The sequence below is a fragment of the Sphaerodactylus townsendi genome, linkage group LG02 (genome assembly GCF_021028975.2).
Source record: "Sphaerodactylus townsendi isolate TG3544 linkage group LG02, MPM_Stown_v2.3, whole genome shotgun sequence".
NCBI classification, from domain to species: Eukaryota; Metazoa; Chordata; class Lepidosauria; order Squamata; family Sphaerodactylidae; genus Sphaerodactylus; species Sphaerodactylus townsendi.
Window position 1 is genome coordinate 35,585,162 of NC_059426.1, and position 25,314 is coordinate 35,610,475.

Sequence of the window (25,314 nt, forward strand, 5' to 3'; positions counted from 1 at the left end):
CTCTGATGTCATAGAGTCTGCCCTCAGAAGTCTCTTTTGGGAACAGGGCTGGGATATCTGTCTTGGGCGACCCTTTCTTTCATGCATTCATTCAGCCTTTATTGGCATTAAAACCAGAATAAAATACAAAAGTGCAAAACATGTTTTCCTTTTTTCTTCAAGGATAGGAGAGATCAATCTTTCACGCAATGCTCTGTGAGTTGGACAGGCCAATAGAATGTGTTGAACTGTTTCAACAGCTCCCATTGCACAGGAGTATACTCTTTTATCTAATGGTATTCTCTGAAATCTCCCGAATAACATAACAGATGGAAGGGAATTAAAATGAGCTAATGAATAAACCCTGTGACGTTTTGGATTTTTGAGGAGAGATAAATATTCAACCATTTTGCCTGGCAATAATTTAATTCCTAAGGAGACAGCTCATGCCTGCTTCTCTCAACAATTCATGTTGTTCATTCTCTAGGATCCTTCTTTTAATAAGATAATAGTTTTCTGGGCCAGAAGTAATTTCTTTTCCATTATACTTATCCACTTAGAGTGACATGATTCTGACAGCAGTTGATACAATAGGCTACGAGAACCTGCCATAAAGTGTACTCGGAATCCAGAATTTAAAAATTCTGAGCCAGGCCAGGGCAACCCCGTGTACCAGAGACAAGACTGGGGGAGTCTTATAAGCTTTCTCCGTCTCCAGAGCAAAAATTGTTTGACCTGCCTGCCCACCAACAAAACAAGATGAAAATCATTTACTGTATATACTGGCGTATAAGACTACTTTTGAACCCTGGGAAATCATCTGTAAAGTGTGGGGTCGTCTTATACACCGGGTACTCTTATATGGCGAGTATATCCCAAACTCTATATTTTAACTGGAAAAGTGGGGGGGTCGTCTTATACGCCCAGTCGTCTTATACGCCGGTATATACGGTAATGATAAAAGCAAATAACTGTTAAAACCCCAGTTGATGGGGAAACCCAGAGAAGCATTAAATGTTTGCATTAATAAAAACAAACCCAGAGCATAAAATAGCATACAATTGGGAGGGGGGGGGGCGCGTCTTTCAGGAGGCCATTTTCCATCTACTCTGCATTGTTTGTTAGGTTTGGATTGATAATTAGGCCTGGTTCATAAGGACTAGTTAGGTACTAATTGGAATGGCAGGAACTGTGTGTGTCGCTAGAATACGGATAAGGATAAGTAGTAGACATCTAACACTGAAAGGTGGTTTCCCACACCACACATAGAAAGAGGAAGAAGAAGCAGCCTCCAAGGCAGCAAAGCACTTCCACTGTTGTGCTTCCCTCAGTCTCCAACTTGCTCTCCAGAGGTGTAGCTCCAAGGGGACAGGGGGGGCGACACATCGGGTGTGCTCCCCTGTGGGGGCATGCGGGGGCGTTCCGGGGCAGGATGGGGGCAGAGGACACACCGGGCTCTTTTCCCCCTTGCTACGCCTCTGCTGCTCTCCCCCACAATGCTATGAGATGACTTTCAATAAAAGGGAAAGTAGCCCATATGAAGTGGTCCATATGACATCCTTCTTATTGTCCTTTCCTTCTGTGCATCTCCTCCAACTCCCTCTTGCCACAGTGGGATTTTCAAAGTGTCTTCAGTTCCCTTCCTTCTTTCCAAGTGGCAGAATCATGTATCCTTTTTTCTCCCCATGTAAGGAGAAGGTTTTCCCCACCCCGCACAATATTTACATTCGTGTTGGTAACCATTACCAAATGTTTACATCAAAATTAAACAGGAGTCTCAAGTAGCACTTTAAAAGATTTATGCTTTTGATTTGCAGATTTCACAATTATTTGTGTAGTTTGTCTCAGTTTCCTGCCCATGCAAAGGCAAAAGGTTTCTGCCGACAGCCACTGCCAGTAGACAACTCTAGGCTTCCTGCCCTCCCTTCCATCAGATACACATTCAGTAAAAGACTGAACCAATTGGAGAAAGGAATTGTTTTGCTGAAATGCAACTCTGTGGATTTTTAAAACTGCAAAATCTCTGTCTTCAGAGAGTAAATTCGCTGAGAACATTTCACGGGAGTCCAGACTGTAATAAAATATTGAATCAACAGAATGTTTAAATGACTCTGGCAAAAAGTAAACATATTCTGTATATGTGTATACAAGATTGTCAACCAAAGCCTGCCAATCATTTATTTTCATGGAGGAATTGGAACACTGAAAGGCTGAACCAAAAACTGATTTGAAATGTTGGCAGTACACGAAGCACTTTGTAATAAGTCAGTATCTAACTGTACTGTCCCTTCTAAGGAGCAGCAACAGCGTAGTGGTTAAGAGCAGGTGTACTCTAATCTGGAGGAACCGAGTTTGATTCCCCGTTCTGCCGCTTGAGCTGTGGAGGCTTATCTGGGGAATTCAGATTAGCCTGGGCACTCCCACACATGCCAGCTGGGTGACCTTGGGCTAGTCACAGCTCTACAGAGCTCTCTCAGCCCCACCTACCTCACAGGGTGTTTGTTGTGAGGGGGAAAAAGAAAGGAGTTTGTAAGCCCCTTTGAGTCTCCTACAGGAGAAAAGGGGGGATATGAATCCAACTCTTCTTCTTCTTCTTCTTCTTCTTCTTCTTCTTCTTCTTCTTCTTCTTCTTCTTCTTCTTCTTCTTCTTCTTCTTCTTCTTCTTCTTCTTCTTCTTCTTCTTCTTCATTCATTGAAATCAGAGGGCTTAGAAGAGTCAGTCTGCTTAAAACTGCACTGTAAAACACAGGATGACTTTTATCATAGCAGTGTGATTTTAATAGAGTATTTTCAGCTTTTGTAGAATATGTCCTGTACATCTGTGGAAACAGTAGAACATAAACCCCCAAACTCTGCCTTTTCATAAGTAGCTAAGCATAAAGACCAAAGTAACAGTTTGAGGCTGCGATTGCTTAGCTGGGAGTGAATAACATTGAACATACTTCTGAGTAGATCTGCTTGGGACTGTTCCAGTGGTAGGATTCAAATAATTTGGGATTCAAATAATTTAACAACTGGTTGTTTACAAGCACAATTTTAACAACCGGTTCTGCCAAAGTGGTGCGAACTGGCTGAATCTCACCACTAGACTGTTCCCTTAGAGCAGTGAGGCGGCTCTGAAAGTCCCCCGACTGTAATCAACACATACATATAATCTTCCATCCACAACACCTATCTCCAAAACAAACCCCCAACCAGAAAACATGCACCAGTTCTGCAAGCATCAAGCAGAAATTGGTTATGTCTGGTTCTGGTTGCTTGATGCTTCCATGAGCCACCCAGAAAATCCCCCAAAATCTCACAGCAGTTTTACTGGTTTTTTTAAATGAATAAGTGGACGTGGGCATATGAATGCATGCGATCCGCCTTTGAAAAATAAGGGGGAAAGTGGATTGCCTGACTGAAGGAAAGGGCAAGATGAATGGTTCAGCCAGCATTCATTTTGTTGGTGTCCTGGTCTATTCAGTTGTAGGATGACACTGATGAGTGCCGTGACTTCTTTTTGTGTGTGTTACGCTTAACAGAATTTGGCAATGCAGTCTTAAGCAAAATCCACCTTCCTTTATTTATTCACCTTAGTCGATGGACTAATAGCACAATTCTATACACGGTTACTCCAGCCTAAGCCCATTGAAATGAATGAACTTAGATTGGAGTACTGCCAATCACAACTTTAGGGTCAGGAAGAAATTTTCCTACAGGCCAGGTTGGCCAGGGATCCTGGAGGGTTTTTTTCCCCCCATCCTCTGCGTGTGGAGCAGGAGGGGGGTGGGCAAGGTTTTTTTTTAATTTCCTGCTTTGTGTAGGGAGCTGAGTTGGATGACCCTGGATGTGCCTTCCAACTCTATGGCCGTTTCTGCACGGCCCAAATACGACGCCTTAGGGACGGCAAAAATGCCGTCCCTAAGGCGCCGTTCACACAGGCGGCACTACTGAAACGCAGCAGCGCCGACCTGGCTCCCCTCCACCTCCCACAGAGCGGCATCAGGCCGCCCCCAAAAACCTCCCTCCTGGAGGGAGGTTTTTTTAAAACAGTGTTTTCCTGCCGGCGTGGTGCGAACGGCACCTCCGGGAACACGCTGTTTTCCCCGCCCCCCCCCCTCACCTCGTCATCCTGCGTCGCTCTACTGGACTGCTGAGACCCTCCCTCGCTGTCCTCCAACCCCTGGAGGTCGGAGGGCAGCGTGAGCGGGTCTTAGCAGTCCAGCAGGGCGATGCAGAACGACAAGGTGAGTGTGGGGGGGACGGGGAAGAGGCGGCTCCGTGTGGAGCCGCCTCTCCCGTGCCGGCCTCTGCAGAGGCCGCTCGCATGCTCCTGTGCGAACGGCCCCCACCCCTCCACCGGCAGGATTCCTGCCGGTGCAGGTGCACAATGCAGTGCGGAAAGGGCCTATGTGTCCATGATTCCTTCTGTGATTCTAGAATTGCACCATTAGAATGGAACAATTCTGCGTAAGACTGCACTGAAATGGTTTCCATTCTTGGGTAGCCATCTTGGGATCAAAGGTCAAACAGACCAAAGAGGATTAAACTTCAAGTTTTTTTCTCTTTTAAAATCAGAGTTTTCAATTTTGACATGATGATATGAACTTACATGATGGTGTGAACTTTTACATGATTATAAGTAAATCTTTTATAGGGAGAAGAAGGTATTCAGGAGTTTTATTTTACCCTTTAATATTTTACTAGCTATTTGAGCCAAGAGAAAAGGTGGGGTATAACTATTTTAAGAAATGAAGTTATAATGTATTTTAAAAATATTTCTGTGTAATAGAAGGTTTTGAAAAATAGGAAGAAAAGATATAAAAATCTTACTCTTTTTCATTTGTGAAAGTTTGATTTACTGAAAAGTTCAGTTAAAGTCAGAAAATATTTCAGGTGACTTTGGAAGAACCTCTCATAAAGGGGGGAACCTTTCGTAAACGCACAAGAAATACTGCAAAAGAAACTCAGGAAAGTTTTTAGCAGTTTTAAGATATTGCTGGGTAGACAGAGAACCAATATGGTATGGTGGTTAAGAGCTGTGGACCCTAGGCCTTGCCCCCCACCTATGGACCCTGCTTGCCCTTTCGTGGCTTCTGGCAGGTGGCACTGCAAGCATACACAAGGCCTTTAAAAAAGAGCAGTAGACTCTAATCTGGAGAACCAGCTTTGATTCTCTGCGCTTCCACATGAAGCTTGCTGAGTAACTTTGGGCCAATCACAGTTCTCTCAGAACACTTGCAGTCCCACATACTTCACAATATGCCTGTTTTGTTGTGAGGAAGGGAAGGTGACTGTCAGCTGCTTTGAGACTCTTACAGTAGAGAAAGATGGGGTATAAAAACCAACTATTCTTCAAGTTGTAGGAATTTAGGCCATTTTACAGTTTAGGTAGAGCCAAAAATGTGCCTTACATATGAGTGATCCTTCACAAGGAGGCAACAAAGAACCTGATGATACTTTCAGGTGGTTGTACAGTTAATTGGTACGTACCACGCTGGATCTTCTACATTTAATTCTAATGATGCCCATATGAATTGCAATTTGCATTTAGCAGATAGCAGTTATACTATAGGGAGAGCCACTGTGCTATTTGAATTACATCCTTCTACTCCATTGATGCCAGTGGACTTACATGGATGCAACTCTGCTTAGGCATCTTCCTAGATAGTATAATCCTGATTAATAAAATTATTATTATATACTTATAACTTGCACAGTGGGGAGAGAAATATGTTTCCTCGCCATGCCCAACAGTTGTCACCTGTGTAAGTCTCTGAACTAGTCTTCCTTTGACAGTTTCTGTGTTTAATTGAAAATTTGTGCTTTTATTCATTGACATTCTGATACTTTTACAAGGCAATCCTGCCTAAAATCATGCATTTTGACTTAAAAGTGTGAAACTTGGCACACACATACATTGCCTAGAGAAAATACTTTTGATATGAATCCCAGTGAGCAGGCGGTGTATCAGTATGGCGTTCACTCATCCTGATGCTATTTAACTTGATTTTGTTTTGCAGAATCGGCAGCATGTAGAAGAAAGCCAGACAGGATGGGCTGGTGGAGTATGATTTCTATTCTCTTTAAGTGTTGGTTTTGTTAAGAGCATTCCATATCTCCTAACTCAGTGGTTCTCAACCTGGAAGTCGCGACCCCTTTGGGGGTCGAATGACCCTTTCACAGGGGCCACCAAGACCACCTTAGACCAGGAAATTCCCATCACCCTCTCAGCTGTAGCCACGCCGTAATGGCAGATCGGGCGCAGACTTTTTCACCTCCACCTGAGACCTTCCATAGGTCTTCAGCTGAGAGGACCCAAGCAGCAACCCGCCAAGGGGAAAAAGCCCCCAACAAGACGCAGGAGGATGCCCGGGAGAAGGTAGCAGCTGCTACTGCCGTCGCTGCTGCGGCGCCGAAAACAAAGAAGAAGACCCGGGCCAAGAAGGGTGCAGCTCCTCCATCACAGCAGAGGCTCCTGGCACCTGGCAATCAGCTGTGCCACGATTCTGGCCCCTATAGGGCCGATGAAGGAGCGAGGCTGCAAGGCGGGACCAGCAAGGAGTTTACCGCCATCGCAGAGGAAGATCTGCCCCTTCCAGCTGGAGCTGATGCCGGATCCAGGCAAGATCGGGGTGTGGGGGGCCGGGAAGGTGAGTTGTCCAGTGGGGAGGGCAGAGAACCCCACCTGAGCCCAGAGCAACCCAATCCCCAGAGCCCAGAGCAACCCAATCCCCGGAGGGCAGAGCAACCCCAAATCCGGAGGACAGAGCAACCCCCAGCCAGGTGGGCAGGGCTACCTCCCCCATTCTTTCCTCAATTCAAATGGCCAGGAAAACAGAGAGAAGGCTCATGGAGGGACGCTTCCCCAGATGAACTCATGAACAGTGTAGAGCGGGTTGCTGCTTGGGTCACCACAACATAAGGAACTTAAAGGGTCGCGGCTTTAGGAAGGTTGAGAACCACTGTCCTAACTGATCTGTACAAAAGACTTGCTTTTTACAGTTGTCAATCCATGCATTACACATCTTGTTCAAAAGTTGTTTTTGTTTACTCAAAACAGGCACAGATGGTCTTAAGAAATGATTTAAATAAATTAAAACAAAGCATCATTTGATGCGAGAAACAGAAGTAGAAAGAATGAAGATGTATTCCACACATAAGAATCACAATACACTCCTACTTTATATATGTTGCCGCAATCAGTATGTTTGTGTTCTTATAATAAGGCACCTCTGAGTGGGACTGAACCAGTTCCCAATCAGTTACTACCAACATGGCTCATTAATTTTGATCTCGGATCTTATCGTAATAACGCCAAAGCACATCGTGACTATCTATGCCTGCATGAAGTGCACACATTCTGCAGGGGTAACATGAAAGTAATGTGATTTTAAATGCAAGGCTCTACAGTTGAATTTTTATTTAAAAATTTTAAAAAATATATAATGATGACTAAATGCATGATCAAGGAAGTGGCAAGGTAGATTGGGAAGAATCATAAACAATGAACTACTTTATGCAAGAAATAATAAAACTTGCAGTAGCACACTAAACATTCCAACTCCCCTGGATTTTTTAGGATGATAAAGAAAAAAAAACTTTTTTTTTGTTTCAGGATACTTTTAAGTTTACAGGCATTGTTTATTGCCACCCAGCTGGTTGTTAGGAGAAAATTGGGAGCAGGGCAATCTGTGTCATGCCAAACCATGACATCACTTCTACACTGACCTGGAAGTACTATTGTTGCATCAGGCGATGCTCTGGAAAATTGCTAGCAACACGATAGGGTCTCTTCTTGGCATATCAGAACTGATGTATTGCATTGCTGGTAACATCACAGCAGTGGCGTAGCGGCAAGGGGAACGGGGGTGCGCAATGCACCGAGTGTGTGAGGGGGCATGGCGTGGGTGTTCCAGGGCGGGTGGGGGCATTGCTGGGGCGCGGGGCGCACGTGTGTCCTGGGTGCAGTTTCCCCTTGCTCTGGTCCTGCATCACAATAGCACTAGCAAGCTCCTACTTCTATGTAATGCCCCTGCCAGTTGCTGGCAACCTAGTTGTATGTAGTGTGATTTTAGCATGCTATTGTTTTGGCTTTACTTCTTTATAGCTGGTTGGCATGATGTGTAGTTGTTTTATTGTTCCAGCTTATGCAGTTTTCAAGGGAATAGCCTTTTTTTTACTATAATAAGCCAATCTGGAGGCCTTGGGAAAGGCCAGATGGGATATATATAGAAGCAGTTTTTGAAGTACCCCTTCCACACATGCAGAATAATGTACTTTCAATCCACTTTGCAGTTGGATTTTGCTGTGCGGAATAGCAAAATCCACTTGCAAACAATTGTGAAAGTGGATTGAAAGTGCATTATTCTGCATGTGCAGAAAGGGCTTTTATCTCATATCATCTGGAGCAAAGTTCTCAAACATTTGCTTTAGCTACTGTACGTCTCATGTTCCTAGTCTTTTCAAAAACTTAACTGCAGAATATTTCATCCTAAACTACCAAAGAAGTGCATTTTGAACATGTTGATTTGATGGTCAACATTAGAGATTTTTGTGTTTTTCAGAAATTTAGCACCCAAAAACATGTGTGAAAACATCACAATAAAATGTACTTGATTAAGTGAATATAGGTTGGGAATGGATCTGCGTTCATACCAGAGATAAAAGAAAAATCTAGGAATTAACATATAAACGTTTGACTATTAATTATTGTTGCATTTCTGTTTCATTTAGTACGTTGTTCTCTACATTTTGTACAGTGAAATTTCGGGCTTTATAATGAGGTCTTAATACCTGTTATCAGAGGCGTAACTCCAAGGGAATGTGGGGGCATGACGCACCGGGTGCATGCCCCTGCAGAGGTGTGGCAGGGGTGTGGCAGGGGCATTTGGGGGGACGGGGCGTGGCGGGGCGGAGGATGCACCAGTACACCGGGCGCTTTCCCCCCTCGCTCCGTCCCTGCCTGTTATACATACAGTACTTATTCTGTGGCAACAAGAAAGACTGTCTTTTATGGTAAATGTGACTTGAACAACCTTTTAGAGGGGAGTGGTCATGCTCCCAGTGACAGAATCTTTTAAACATTTAAATTCTAGATTCATTTCAACAGGTATAAAGACGTAACAAAATTTCAGTAAAATCCATGATTATGATGTAAACTTTGTGTGCCAGATTTTACTAATTTGACATGAAATATCTATATAGTGGGGTGGTAAAATCAGGGCCTTAGTCTGGTTGCCTGTTTTGGTGCTTGTGTTGCTCAAAAGGAACTAATTTCTGTTCCCATTTCTTTTTATGTTTTCCAGTTCTTTGTTTCAGCTCCGTATTTCACTTCAGATGCCATTTCTTATTACAAAATTTTTAGTGACAAGAATGGTTATAAACATATCCATTATGTCAAAGACTCTGTGGTATGTCGAGCAAAGATATAACATCACATTCATGTCTGTACTGCAGCACATATGCCTAAGAATTCGACATCTAACTTATTGCCTTTACATTTGTTGATTTCATAGAAAAATGCAGTACCAATCACTAGCGGGCCATGGGAAGCCATATACATTTACAGAGTAACTGATGACGCAATGTAAGTATTTGAAAAAGAATGGTGTGTTAGTGGTGTCATTTGTAAATAAAATTTACCTTTGATATACCAATGATTTTTCTGTTATAACAGCCCCATTTTCAAAGATCAGGAAATACAGAGTCTTTCCAGATGACAAGATTTCCTTTAACAGTAAATGACCGAGGAAAGGCCTTGATGTTAAATGACAATTTAGCTATGCATCTATACAGTGCATTAATTTTCTCTTACATATTTTACTGTGCCATAACGGATGTTGAGTATCCATGACTGGCAGGTCAGATGTGTAATTTACAGTGCTATCTTAAGTGCTGTGACTCAAACGAGGCTATTGTACTTTGATCACATCATAAGAAGACAAGCGTCACAGGAAAAGACAATAATGGTAGGAAAAGTTGAAAGAAGCAGGAAAAGAGGAATACCCAGTATGAGGCGGATTGATTGATTCGATAAAGGAAGCTGCAGCCTTCAATTGGCCAAACCTGAGCAAGGCTGCCAGTGATAAGAGGATATTTTGGAAGTCACTAACTTGTTAGTTTGTCATCTCAGAAGTGACTTGCCAGCACAGAACACGCACATCTTAACCATCATTCCACCTGTCTAAGCACATTGATTTCAGTGGATATAATTGATTTCAAAGAGTCTAATTCGGTTTAGGATTCCACTGGCAGCCATGAAGGAGAGGGAAGTAATGAATCAAAATTGCAGCTATGGGGATTGAAGACAGGGTTAATCCAGGTCCTCATTTCTCTTACTCAATATACTACCAGTAATCCTTGGCTGCTTTTAGCCCCAGAAGCGTAGGTGTCACTTTTTCCTACTGCTGCCAAAACAGTTGAGAAGTGGGGATAATCAATTATGGTAAGGGAGAGAAGCATTACAATCCTGCTTCTCTACATCACTTCTACAGCTTCTTTTTATATTTAAATTAAAATCTAGATACGATCTCTAGCATAACATTCTGTTCAACCCTAAGTTCCCCCATCCATTTCACCTGTATTCTCGTATTACTGCTGACATTAAGGAGAGGAAGCCTAGTCTGAAAAGCACCAATCCAGCAGTTTAGTGAGGAGGGGGAAGAGGGTAGGAATGATCCCCTGTCATTCTCCCCATCCCATACAGTGATTGGTATCGTCAGGGATTTTGTAACTTGCTTCTGAAACTCAGCTGGAATAGGTGGAGAATTGGGCATGCATAAAAACCATTGTTTACTCAGTTCTGCCTGCCGATATGTGTGTGTAGAAGCATTCTGCTAGTTTCATGAGGTTGTCTGAAATGTTCATTTGTTTTACTTAACCTTTTGAATAAATAGTGCTGCAAATCTATAACATCATATTGGAGCCCTTGAATACTCTAAGTGAAACATGGGCCCTTTCCGCACGGGCCATTTATGGTGCCCTGGGGACGGCAAAAATGCTGTTCCCAGGGAGCCATTCGCACAGGCGGCGCTGCTAAAACGCAGCAGTGCCGACCTGGCTCCCCTCCACCACCCCCAGGGCGGCGTCAGGCCGCCTCGAGGTTTTTGGAAAACAGCGCATTCCCGGCAGCGCGGTGCGAATGGCACCGCCGGGAACATGCTGTTTTCCTCGTCCCTCTCCTACTCACCTTGTCGCCTTCATCGCTCTACTGGACTGCTAAGACCCTCCCTCGCTGTCCTCCGACCCCTGGAGGTCGGAGGGCAGCGTGGGCGGGTCTTAGGAGTCCGGCAGGGCGACGAAGGCGACGAAGGCGACAAGCCTCTCCCGCGCTGGCCTCACCGGGGGCCGCTCACACACTCCTGTGCGAACGGCCCCCACCTCTCCACCGGCAGAATTCCTGCCGGTGCAGGGGCGCCCTTTCCGCAGTGCGGAAAGGGCCATAGTGTTTTCTTCCTGGATTCAGAAATAAACAATATCCTTCATCACACTCTTTGTAAAATGGGACACTTGGGGGGGGGTATGTAGAAGTGTTAACGAATCAAAGCAAAATGCTAATTTCTTTATTAATAGTATTGTAAACAATCTGGTTTTTTTAAAAAATAAAGAGCATTTATTAATATTAGTTAATATTTGTATTTCTTTGCTATTTTGGAATTTTGCTTTCTGGCTTAGAGTTCCTGGCGGCAAGTGGAGAGAATGTAACAAACAGGGACATTTTTCTCCTTTTGTTCTCTCTTCTCAGTAATCCAACTATACTTAGAGAACTAGTTTGGTGTAGTGGTTAAGATAAGATAAGAAGCATTTATTGACATTGTGCACGCACAACGAAATTTACAAGCATTCCCCGATGCACACTATTTCAGACCTCACACCCTATCCTCACATTCCCCTTCCTCCACCCATCCCTACACAGGTGGACTCTAATCTGGAGAACCGGGTTTGATTCCCCACTCCTCCACATGAGTAATGGAGTCTTATGTGGTGAACCAAATTTATTTCCCCACTCCTAGGCCCGTTCCGCACAGGCCAAAAGTGGCGGCATCGGGCTGGTAAAACACCGTTTGGGCGGGGACCATTCGCACAGCCACCGCTGCCAAATTGCTGCAGCAGCACTCAGTTTCCGCCAAAACGGTGTTTTCAAACCTTGCTCAGGGAGCAAGGTTTTTTGCAAACACCGGCTTTCATTCGGTGCCATGCAAACAGCACCAGGTGGAAGCTGGCATTTCCCCCCCTGCTCTCCCAAACGCGGCTTACCTCCCGTTGCCTTCTGTCGCATTGTGCAGGTCAGGGGACACGCCCCCTGGCCTCATTAAGAACATAAGAACATAAGAACAAGCCAGCTGGATCAGACCAAAGTCCATCTAGTCCAGCGCTCTGCTACTCGCAGTGGCCCACCAGGTGCCTTTGGGAGCTCACATGTAGGATGTGAACGCAATGGCCTTCTGCGGCTGTTGCTCCCGATCACCTGGTCTGTTAAGGCATTTGCAATCTCAGATCAAGGAGGATCATGATTGGTAGCCATAAATCGACTTCTCCTCCATAAATCTGTCCAAGCCCCTTTTAAAGCTATCCAGGTTAGTGGCCATCACCACCTCCTGTGGCAGCATATTCCAAACACCAATCACACGTTGCGTGAAGAAGTGTTTCCTTTTATTAGTCCTAATTCCCCCCCCCCCCCAGCATTTTCAATGAATGTCCCCTGGTTCTAGTATTGTGAGAAAGAGAGAAAAATTTCTCTCTGTCAACATTTTCTACCCCATGCATAATTTTGTAGACTTCAATCATATCCCCCCTCAGCCGCCTCCTCTTCAAACTAAAGAGTCCCAAACGCTGCAGCCTCTCCTCATATGGAAGGTGCTCCAGTCCCTCAATCATCCTTGTTGCCCTTCTCTGCACTTTTTCTATCTCCTCAATATCCTTTTTGAGATGCGGCGACCAGAACTGGACACAGTACTCCAAGTGCGGTCGCACCACTGTTTTATATAAGGGCATGACAATCTTTGCAGTTTTATTCTCAATTCCTTTCCTAATGATCCCCAGGATAGAGTTTGCCTTTTTACAGCTGCCATGCATTGAGTTGACATTCCCATGGAACTATCAACTAAGACGCCTAAATCCCTTTCCTGGTCTGTGACTGATAGCACTGACCCCTGTAGCGTGTATGTGAAGTTTGGATTTTTTGCCAATTCTCCAGGGTCGTCACTCTGGCCAGGGTCCACAACGCAACAGAAGGCGACAGGAGTAAGCAGCGTTTGGGAGCGGCGCAGCCTGTGTGAAGGCTGCGCTGCTGGCACGGCTTCCAGCAGGACCATCCATGCAAACGGTCCCGCGGGGGCGCGCCGGCATAAACTATGCCGACACACACACCCCTCAGCACCCGTGCTGAAACGGCCCTAGATTCCTGCTGGGTAACCTTGGGCTGGTCACAGTTCTTGAGAACTGATCACAGTTTTTTCATCCCCACCTACCTCACAGGGTGTCTGTCGTGGGGAGAGGAAGGGAAAGGAGTTTGTAAGTCCCTTTGAGTCTCCTTACAGGACAGAAAGGGGGGAGGGAATAGATCCAAACTCTTCTCGTTTTTCCCAGATGTGTCACAAAACACTTAACGCCTCATGTTTTCCTTGTGCTGCCAAACCATAGTTTTTATGACATGATAAATTGTCTTCCAGATTCTATTCAAGCAATGAATTTGAAGGCTATCCAGGGAGAAGGAATATTTATAAGTAAGTCATCACCAAGCTTTAAGTAATATTGTTGGTCAATTTAAGAAGATATCTGATAACTATGAAGCAAATGTAGATAATTTCTATTAATTATTGTGGAAAGGTTACTTTTAACCCTTGTTACTGTCAAAGTTCCCCATAGTCTTGCCTCTTCTTACTTAATTCAGATGTCCAGAAACACTACTGACTTTTGCCCCTCCAGATTCACCCTCTCAGCTGTGCAAAGTCTCCCGCTTCTTTCAAACAATAGTATTGCGCCACCTTTTTTCACTTCTTTCAAATCTCTGAAAAGCAAGTCAAAATTCATGTTCCCTGCTTAAAGCAAGCTTAATCAAGTGCAGAAGGAATGACAGCATGTCCTTCCTGTGTTTACCTCCACCTTGCTTCTGTCTCTTTGTTGTCTCTCTTCTATTATTTTTCAGATTGTGAGGTACTTAGGGCTTGTGTCCTTGTACTTTGCACACTGTGACCTGAATGGCCCAGTCCAGCCCAATCTATCCAGATCTCAGAAACTAAACAAGGTCAATCCTGGTTAGTATTTAGATGGGAGACTGCCAAGGAAGTCCCGAGATGCTTCACAGAAGCAGGAAATTGCAAAACGCCTCTGAACGTCTCTTGCCTTGGAAACTCTGCGTTTTCCAAGTTGGTTGCGACTTGGTGGCACCTTCTGCCCCCCCACCACTCCTTGAACACTGAAGGTGTTGTGTTCATTAATTAATCATTTAAGAACTATGTAGAAGTGTGTACACACGGGTCCATTCTGCACAGCACAAATAAGACATCCTGAGGACGCCAAAAAAGGCATCTTGAGGAGGAACTCCACACAGCTTTTTCCCCATGACACCTTCAGGATGTCTTATTTCAGCCCAAACTGTCTTATTTTGGAGACGCTAAAAGGTGGACTTTTCCCTCTCAAGTCGTCTGCAAGACTTCTCCTGCCTGGCTGTGCAGAACTCAGGAGGCATCTCGTGTTTCCTGACCAACTGTTAAACTCTCTGGTCTGTTTCACCCTCCACCTGCACCCGCTGAAGGGATTCTCTGCTGAAGGGATTCTCTGACTGGAACACACTTCAGAATGTGTTCCAGAATCTTACATAATACACAGGAGTGGCAGACATCTTCGATTTCCTCTAAGATGTCTTAGATTTCCTCTTCAAACAATTTGCATGGAAAGACTTACCTAGATAAGAAGTTTTTAAGTAAGTCTTTTTTATCCTTTCCCTCTGCATGTTTTAAATGTAATGTTGTTTTTATTGTTGCTGTTGAATGGTTGCTTCAGTGTCTCTTGTTTAAAATTTTGCCTTCTCCTTTTCCAGCTTTTTTTACTGCATAACTTTTTACTTTTTTTACTGCTTTGGCACCTAGCGCATTGTTGTGATTTTTATTCTTTGTAATATGTTGTTCGTTTTTGTTTGATAGACAACATACAAATATTTAAATATATAAATAAGTTTGAAAAAGTTGATGATAGTCAGAGGTTGATGACAGCTCTGTAACAGTTGTATTGGATTTCCAGTGGGTCCAGGGAATTTGGGACCAAAATAATTACTTTTTTCATCTTTGCTAATTCTGTTACAGAATTAATCTTCAAACAGACCCTCCAGTCAAGCAATGTATTACTTGCAATTTAAGAAAAGAAAGATGCCAGTATTATGGAGCAAAATTTAGTTACAATGCCAACTATTATGCTTTACTGTGTTATGGTAAGTAGACTATGTAGCCAAATATAATCACAATTGCCTTTTCAAATATACATTATGGTGGTTTGTATCCGACCAATCAAGAGTAATGTGAAGCTTGTGGACCAGGAATTTCCTGCCTATTGCCTCCTTTGGCATCCCACTGAGTTCTCTGAAATGTTAGCTCTGGAGGTCAAGGAGCCCTCACAGAAAGGTTGGGGGCGGGCAGAGTGGGGGTTTGAGGAAGGAGGATATTGGTGAAACTGGACACCTTTCTCCATCAATGGAAACTAACTTCTGTTGACAGAAAATATTAGGATACGAGCAGATGTTTCTGCTTCAAAGCACTTTAATAATGACTTATTCATTCTTTAAAGGAAGTTGTAGGTTGAGTTAAAATCTAAGGCAGTGTTTAGAATGAGAGCACTTGTAACCTCACATTAAGCATTCAAAACACCAGTAATGGGTCTCCAAGTGACTATTTGAATATTCAAAAGAAAATGATTGGATTTTTGTCCTTCAGTATCTTGAAGAAATTCAGTACTGGGCTTGGAAAATGCTGAATCATGACCCCTCAGAGAACCACATGAGAAACACTATTGTCTGCTTTGGCACCTAGCGCATATGGTATCCAGTGCACAAGCTTGTGTACACAACTCTGTAAGATCCTGTGTATGTTAAAGGGTTGTTGGATTTGAGCTTCCCCCACAACTCTTTTTGTGTACCTGGCAACTTTTCTCTTTGATCTTTCCTTGATCTTTACTTTATGGCTTCACAAGCTTTGTAGATAACTAGGCTTCCCCTGACACTCTGGTCCCATAGGAAACAGACTTGCATCCGTTATGTCATAGGGGCAGGATGCCAGGTGGCTTCCTCTTACTATCTGCCGCCGACCTTGGGGTGCCTTAGCTCCAGGGACTGTTTTTCACAATTTCTTGGGAAAGTGGGAGGGAAGACTTGCAATGGGATAAAGGGGATGGCAAGAGCCAGGTTTGTCAGAGCTGGCTTTGCCAATCTTTGGTGCTTCAATGCCTAATCAATACCATATACAAAACCTTTATTGGCATGACAAGATAAAATACAGATGGACAAAAATTGCAGTTGGTTTACATAAGCAGTTCGGCAGCACAGCATAAGCCTTGTCACAAAGACAATACTTTGGGTGTTGGTTCAGTTATGACATGGGGAGAGTTATGCTTAGAATAGACCAATGTACACCCGATCTAGGCTTTACATATCCCACAGGGGCTCCTCCACTGGACTCAGAGGAGTTCAACCATCCCCACAATCTGGGAATGTCTCTATCTATTCCTAGTGAAACTTGGAGAGCACAACAACAGACTCCCAAGAACCATATTCCCAAGATCCATACATGAAAAAAAGAGCACCAAAGAAATACACAGTTAGTCACTTTAGATCCACCTGTCATATTTATCTAACAGAACCACTTAAGAACTATATCAAATTCAGTGACCTTTACTGCAGATAAATATTGATAAATATCAATGTAACAAGGAGAGAGTATTGCCTGTGGTGTAAATTTCTCTTAGGGTCATGGCCTGGAACAAATATTGGGCTGTTTCCCCTAAGATTACAGGATCATTCCCATTCAGTAATTTGACAATGCAGACTTTGGAAGGGACTTTGCTCATAATCGGTGTTAATAGGGCTTCCCTCAGTATTTTATATTTAGGACAGTGGCATATGATATGTTCCAACGTTTCTACCAGAGTAGGGCAATATGGGCATACTCTATCTGATAGAGAGAGCTTCTGGAAGCGGCCATGTATAAGGGCAGGTGAGAAGACGTTACACCTGGCTCTAGACAAGACCCAGTGCCTAATCAATAAATGCTGCTGATCAATATTCCAGAGTCCATTTATTGTCTTAAGGTTTGAGACCTAATACTCTCCCAGGAGAGACTCATCTGTCCAATTCTGTTAACTGTTTTCTTCCAGCAGGTGAAGATCTGTTTTTCTTTTGATTGTCACTCAGGCCCTTTCTGCATGAGCGGAATAGAGCGCCCCAGGGAAGGCAAAAACGCTGTCCCTGGAGAAGCGTTTGCAAAGCTGTAGCGCCGTCCTGGCCACCCCAGAGCGGCGTGAAGCCGGCGCTTTAAACCTTGTTCATTGAGTGAGGGTTTTGAAAAGTGCCGTCTTCCCACCAGTGCTGTGCGAACCGCACCGGTGGGAAGACGCTGTCTCCCCCCTTCCCTCTACTCATTGTCCCATCCAGCATCGCTCTGGAGGGGAACATGCCCACGCTGCCCTCCAACCTCCAGGGGTCAGAGGCAGCGTGGGCATGTCCCTCCAACCCTCCAGAGCAGCGCTGGACAGGACGGTGAGTGGAGGGGGCTGACAGAGAGGCGACTCTGTGCGGAGCCACCTCTCCATCTGGGGAGAAAGTTGGGGCTGCTCGCACGCTGCTGTGCAAGCAGTCCTTGAGCCTCCACCGGTGCAATTCATGCCGGTGGAGGAGCGTTTCCATGTGTGTGCGGAAACAGCCTCAACTTCTTCCTGCCCTGTGCTTCAAATCATTGTTTTTAATGTTTTTGTCTGTGTATTTTAGCTTGGTTTGAATTCTTGGAATTATTTTTGTTTTGTCCTAGTGGTTTTCAAAGCATGTTTTTTATGATGAGGCATGAATTTTGTAAATTAAAAAAAAATACCCCCCATCCTAAAAGCTCCGTTGTTATAAAAGCAAACGCACGCATCAGGCACAGATTTACAGATTGGTAGGAAACGTAATAAAGTTCAATAAAAGGCTGAAATGTTGCCATTATTGTAGCCATCTGCATTTGAATGGGAACATGTTAATGGGACATTCAGTCTACTAGTGACTTACTGCCTCTGTTGTTAATAATGCTGTGTGATCTGTACTGGGCGTTCAAGCGTGCAAGTGTATAAGAGTTCTCAGCTAAGCAAAGAAGCAAATGTAACAGAATGACAACACCTTTCAATCATCCTTGCCCAGGATGCTATCATACAGGAAATGCACCTGCCTTGAGAAATGCATTACGACAATTCCTCCAGATCCTGTTGCACTCAGTTAATTCTGGGATCAGGTTATATAACAGTGGGGATCACTGCATCTGTGAGAGTCAAACGTCTTTAATAAATAAAGGTCACATTTCTGACTTAATCCCTAGAGGGTAGGCTAGGGAGTCTATTAGTTTGTAAAGACTTCTGTATCATACAGAACTATACCCTACCTTGAACTGCGGTTTAGAGTTTCAGTTTGTGAAAAGGAAACAAACTCCAGTTTGCGCAGGCACAGAACCGGCATTCAGACATCCTAACAAACTGGAATTTGGCTGGAGGATTCCTATACCAGGGAGCCTTTGATTGCACTCTCCATGTTATGGGAGGAGGGTAAACAGATGGGAGAATGGATGCATGGAAAAAGCTGCATAGCAGAGGCGTAGCAAGGGGGAATAGTGTGTCCTCTGCCCCCCATCTCACCCCGGAGCGCCTCCACCCTGGAATGCCCCCGGAACGTCTGCACCACACCCACACGGGGCACGTGCCCAGTACGCCGTGCCCCCCGTCCCCTTGGAGATACGCCCCTGCTGCATAGTAAGATGCTTTCTTTTTATAATACAAGCTTCAATCTGTTTTAAGCCCTTGTGTTTGCTGATGGATGGCATGAGGACTTTGCATGAAACATTCAATGTGGGTTTTGTGCCTCCTGGGCCCCTTCCACACATGCAGAATAATGCATTTTCAATTCACTTTCACAATGGTTTGCGAGTGGATTTTGCTACTCGACACAGAAAAATCCAGCTGCAAAATTACATTGGCCGGGGTGGATTGAGAGTGTCCTTTCTGCATGTGCGGAAAAGGCCCTAAATTCCACCTTCTCTTGGCCTGCTTTACAGCTGTAACCTTCCCCTCTCTGCCACCGCGTTTAGTTAAGCTCAAGACCACCCCATGGAGCTGCTATTGCGGTATCTGCGGAACGCGATAGCTAGGTACGAGTTCTTGTGCCTTCCAACAAGAAACACAAGGGCTTCATCACCCTGACTCTTTCCCTCAAGGATCCGAAACATCATAATTTGCTGAGAATTTTCTGTTCCCAGTACTCTCCTCTGCGCCCCAACTCAATTCTTAGTGTTTCTGAGAAGAACTGCTCATTCGATTGAAGACTGTGATGTGGATATTTACCTAAAAGAGTACAAGCCCAAATTTTGGCAGCTGGCTTTTGAGAAAGGAAGGCATCATAGCGAAGGAGACGACTTTTAAATTTTATCGCCAGCTTTCAGGGAGACTGGCCCCTTTCGCAAACGCAAAATAATGTACTTTCAATCCACTTTGCAGCTGTGTGGAATGGCGATTCGCACAAACCAATTAATAGGAAATTAAGGATTGCGCGTGCATTCTCTCATGTGCTTGAAGGACTGCCTGAGATCGAACTGGGCCAGAGGTCTACCGACTGTGGCTCTCCAGTTACTTCATGAACCAGCCATTTGGAACAAGATGGTTGTCAGGACATTCAATGTCTGATCGCCAGAATGAAATGACAGGTGTCATATTAGCGCGTGCCTCAATAGCCAGACAGCCTCGCTTTCTGGGGCTGGTGGGAAGAATCGTTCTGGAGTTGGATGGTGAAATGCGCCCATGATGCGGCAGTGACCCGCTCATGTGCTGTACGGACTCAACGATGCAGATGTGAAACCGGTTTGTCAGAGAGAGCAACGTTGCTTTGGTGACCACAATAAAGAAGGACCATGCTGGGAAGCTGATATAGCTGTGTGCGTCTCGATTTCCTGCTGTGTGTTCCAGTGTGGGTGTTACCAGCATAAAGCTCTTTATCTGGGTTGTGAACCCCGCTTCAATTACTGCCCACCCATAGCACCCGGTAGGGTTCTATCGCCAGGGTTTGATAAATCCCGAAGTATTGTCCTCGCATACCTGAGTGTATGTAAAAAACATTTTTAGATTATTTTTGCATGAAGTCACCACATGCCAAAGATAAAGAGAACCTATACCGGTAGTGACAAAATTGCCAGAAAATACCGTAATGGCCCAGCGGTTTCTTCCGGTGAGCAACTTCCATGTGAGTGATGTGAACACGGATCTTTCGCGCCAGCATCCCGCCGAGGGCGAAAGTGACCAGGTTGGAGTTAGGTATTGCTTTAAGGGACTGAGCTTTAAAGGTTGCTCACCGCTGCATGATTTCTGCAATAGAAATTGGACCTCAGAGCCCTAGGGAATATGCTAAAGGGCTGATGGGAATTATGGTCGCGAATATCACGGAGAACCACTGGGTTTCAGGACCACGGTTTGGAGGCGAAAGTATTTGCGGTTTATGCAGTGAATTTTCAGGGCTGCACACTCCATGAATTAGTAGTAATTTTACTCAATTTAAAAAAAACATAGAGAAGAATCTAGGCATCTCTAGGGGAAGTTAATTAGCATGATGCCAAACAATTAAAGATTCAAACTGGTATAGGACAAATACAGGGGACGCGGAAGCTAGTGGAAAGGAGATAATTTTGTCAAATGCACTGACATGCATGGTGGTCTCCTAACATGCCACCCTCCTGAACATATACCATGGACTGGAACCTTAAGCAAATGAGAATGATTGCCATAGGATAAAAGAAAAACACAGATACCAAAAAAGCACAAAGTCATTGTCAGTAACAATTACGGTAACTTATCACGGTATTGCTTCCGTAGCAATTCTCTTCTTGGTTTAAAATTTCTTCAGGTCCAGATGTCTACCATTTCTACTCTTTACGACAACAGATACAACGGAGGTATTTTTAATTATGTACATTTGTGTGCCTTGTTGATAGTCTGAGGTTGAAATCTAACGCTTGCTTACTTTGGAGTGCATCCCAGTCAACTGTAGGACTTAAGTCCAAGTAAACTTACATAAGATTGGGCTGTAAATCTTCTAAGATTAAAGCATCTGACACTTTCAGTCCTAAATAGTTCTATGTGTGTTTGTGATTTAAATCTCATTTTCTTTCCATTGCAGCATATATTTATTTAAACATTTTAAGCCTTGTTTCCAAAAAGTTATGAAATAAATTGAGTGCTGTGTAGCGATTAAGAATGTCAGACTAGTATTTGGGAGTGCCAGACTGGAATCCCTACTCAGGTGAAGGAGGTTTCCTCAGTGACTTTGGGCCAGTCACTCTCTCAATCTAACATGCCTCACAGGGTTGTTGTGACTGAGAACCAGTGGCGGAGTGAGGGGGAACTGCACCAGGGGCGCGCGGTTGTCTTGCGCCCCCAGAACTCCCCCGCCCCACCCAGCCCCCTGGGCACTATGTCACTGCTGAGGACAAAATGGAGGAGAGGAGAATGCTGTAAGCCCCTTTGGGTCCCCATTGGGGAGAAAAGTGGGGTATGAATGAATTAAATAAATGAAATCTCTATATTGTGCACTCCCGTTTCTACTGCTTCCCAGTTTTCGATGGTTTTATAGAAATCAGCATTGTGATACATGGTTGCTATATTGAATCTGTTTTGTATTCAGCCCGGTTTTTTCGCATACTCCTGTTTCACCTTACAGATTACTCTGTTGGCAGTACAAATCCCGGCATGGCTCTTGTGTCTCCCGTATTAACAGTACAGTCCTATGCAGTATTAGACCAGTTAAGTCTGTTGAAGTCAGTGGGCAAACTGGATTGCACTATTAGCTATGCAACATAAACCACTTGTTTCACAACAAATCCCACTATTTCCTGTCCTCCTGTAAAGCTGGAAATGTTTGATAGAGAGGATTTATATCTTTTTTTGATGTTTCGTTGCTCATGGAAGCAGGAAATGGTTTTACAGCATGCAACTGAATCAGGGAAACCCAAAATAGTTTAACTGCCACTGCAGTCTAGCTGTAAAGCTTTAAATATATCGCCAGTTGTTCTATATACCCTGGACGTTTATTTCTAGACCTGTTCAAATATGTATATATGACGGGCGAATACCATTCTATGGTTTGTTAGCGCTTTGGTGAGTCTGCGTATTCCTTCTATTGTCGGCGAACACTTTTAGAGGCAGGGTGCCCAAACTTTGCAACCCAAAGCGCACTTATTTAAGGCAGCGGTGCCGGCATGGCGGTTTGCTGAATGCTGGGGTTTGACGCTAGAAAAAATAAACCGAGGTGCACGATTTACCAGGGAGTAAGCTTGGTGGTAGTCGGTGAGCTTTGCTTTGAAGCTGCTGTTGCCGCGCTTCAAGCGGGTAAAAGAATCACAACACAAGGAGGGTTTACTCCAGCTCAAAGCATTCACCCAGCGGCGTAGCTTACTCCCGGAGTAATGGGATGCTTTAGTTCTTCTCCTGGCGAAAATCAATGCTTAGGGTTTAACAGCGCTGAACAAAGGGTTACCCTGCACCGCCAGCTTCCCCAAAACTAGGTCCTTGGTTTCAAATACTAATAAATCTCATTGAAATAATTACACGCTATCACACGACGAACTCTGTGCAGCATGCCCGCAGGGAGAGCTCTAAATTCGCCCACCTCTGGCACTTACAGGTTTCGCGGATTCACCACTGCGCTGTCACAAACCCGTTATATGAACTTCCTGGCTCACTGAAGCAGGTAGATTTAAAGAGTATACTTAAATTGATTGTTCTATGATAACCCTATCTTGCAGTTGTTTATTAGTTTCTTATCCCTTTAACTCTGACCTCAATAGCCTCAAGTTAGCCTGATCTCTTGAGATCTCAGAAGTTCGTACTTGGATTGAAGACCTTCAAGGACTACCAGGGGTGTGATGTGGAGGCAGGGAATGGCAAACCATTTCTGAATGTCTCTTGCCTGGAAAATCCCAGTATGTACACGGTGAAGAATCGATGGAATTTTCCATCAGCCCAATTTCTCCGTATATTGCCTCTCTTTTTTTCTACCCAAAGGCCCAGTGGATCGCCATTCCAGGGTCCAGCGACTGGCACCATATTACCATTGCAAGGACCGGCAAGGGTCCCGCTTATGGCTCCATCACATCGTGAAGCTATCCCAGCTTAACCGTTGCTGATGATTTACACATCACGCACTAATGTATCAAACTTTCCACGGGATTTATCTGAGCCCTTTATTAGGAAGTAGCACTGATGAGAACTTAAGTATTGAATATACACAGGTAGTAATTAAAGTAGGGACGCTGCGTTTTCCAGAAGTGAAGTCACCGGAAGCCAGGTCCATATTTGGATTTCTGGCAAAGTCTTCATCTCTGTCGTTTCCCTTTCTGCAAAGCATCTCTAAGAAGCCCTTCAGTACCATAAAAATCTTTGTCTACTATTTTCTTCGCACATGGCTATTGAAGCGTTCCCCTCATCCCTCCAGTAGACCTTAACTTACCAATTTTATTTTCCTTAAAAAAAAAACACCTTATTTGTGTCAGCACTGAGCCCCATTTGGGCCCTTTTTATTTTGTAACACTGACAAAAGCTTTAATCCAGAAACATGTTTTCTGTTCTTTTCTCTGGCTGAGAATTCTGTCTTTTTTGTTCAAAGCCCACATAGCTGTTTCCTATTATAAACGTGGGTTCAATATTACAAATGTGGCTTCAATAGATTTGTTTCCTTCTATATTCATGTCTACTTCCACAGATGTATGTATGACAACTCATAAATGATCAGAAACTGTGAAAGAGAAATTATCGCTAATCTAAACATGTCTTTTACGTAGAGATTAAAGTTTTGGAAGACAATAAGCAACTGGAATTGGATCTGCAGAAAATCAGCATGCCTACAGAGGAAATTAACAAACTTGAAATAGACGGTTTCAGTAAGTATGATGCACTTAATCTGTTTCCTGCTCACTTTATATTATGTGTGAAAATGAATGCATGAGAAGTGCATGATAGCTACTCAGATTGTACAAGAATTACATATGTTCTTAGAGACAGTTAAAACAGACCCGCTTTATTTTTCAGTGCTGTGCAAACAAAAAACAGGAAAACAGTTCTTTTCTAAACGTTTGCAAAATGCTTTAAATGCTTTGTGCAGAAAAGGCCGGTTTCTCTCAGCCTAACATACTTCTCAGGATTGTTGTGAGGCTAAAATGGAGGAGAGTAAAATGATCTGGTCAGCTGCTTTAGGTCTTCACTAGGGGAAAAAATGGGGTATAAAAATGTAAAATGGTGACTGCACATCTGAGAAAAACTGCTGAGTTTAAGTAGAGGAAGTGGCCGCTCCAATCCAGCCTGAAAACCACAACATGTAAATGGGGTTATTTGGGATTACATCGTACAGTCTTTGGGCTGTATGAGCTGTCATTTTGTTCTGAGAAACTCTGGCCCTGACATTAATGACTGTACTAACAGTTAACTGAAAGATATTTGAATCATTTGGTCATGATCTCTGTAACATTTTAAAGCTCATCAATGAAGTAATTAGGCTATCTTTATTTCAGTTATTTTAATTCCCTCTTTCATTAAGCTTGGGGTGAATAAACTTTTTGTTTATATACTGTGACCAGACAAGTATTTTAAAATTAGAAGAATTCGTTATTTCACAGTGAATTCCCTAAATTATGGCAATTCTGGTTTCCACTGTCTGAATCCTGCTGGCAATTAACATTTATATTTCAAATAATTAGCATTGGTTTTACGGACACCAGTCATAAGGAGGATTCATTGTTATCATCAGTTATTTATTTTGTGATATGTCTTTTTTTATTAGCCATTTGGTACAAGATGGTTCTACCTCCAAGGTTTGATAAATCCAAGAAGTATCCTCTTCTCATACAGGTGTATGTAAAAAACATTTTTAGATTATTTTTGCATAAGTCTGCTATGTAAGATAAGGCATGTATAGTGACATATATAATAATATTGGACAGTTGCTTAGTAAAACAGATGTCAGTTTCAGCCTACATGTGAGTGATGTGTGATTGGATCTTTCAACATTTATTTGTCTGAACATAACTGTAGAGGGGGCCATTGTGCCAAGGAATGGCTTGGGACCATTGTGCCAAGGAATGACTTGCA

At 43.7% G+C, this 25,314-nt stretch overlaps 1 protein-coding gene across 1 annotated transcript in view; it reads left to right on the top strand.

Moving 5' to 3' along the window:
- The window catches only part of LOC125426223 (fibroblast activation protein alpha), an 81,529-nt gene that overhangs the window by 25,926 nt on the left and 30,289 nt on the right, over window positions 1–25,314 (top strand). The window contains exons 12-20 of the mRNA XM_048484483.1: window positions 5,985–6,029; window positions 9,270–9,374; window positions 9,480–9,550; window positions 13,635–13,688; window positions 15,267–15,395; window positions 19,788–19,800; window positions 21,086–21,128; window positions 24,012–24,110; window positions 25,007–25,076. Coding sequence (XP_048340440.1) covers window positions 5,985–6,029; window positions 9,270–9,374; window positions 9,480–9,550; window positions 13,635–13,688; window positions 15,267–15,395; window positions 19,788–19,800; window positions 21,086–21,128; window positions 24,012–24,110; window positions 25,007–25,076 — 629 coding nt within the window. The remainder of the gene's footprint in view (window positions 1–5,984; window positions 6,030–9,269; window positions 9,375–9,479; window positions 9,551–13,634; window positions 13,689–15,266; window positions 15,396–19,787; window positions 19,801–21,085; window positions 21,129–24,011; window positions 24,111–25,006; window positions 25,077–25,314) is intronic.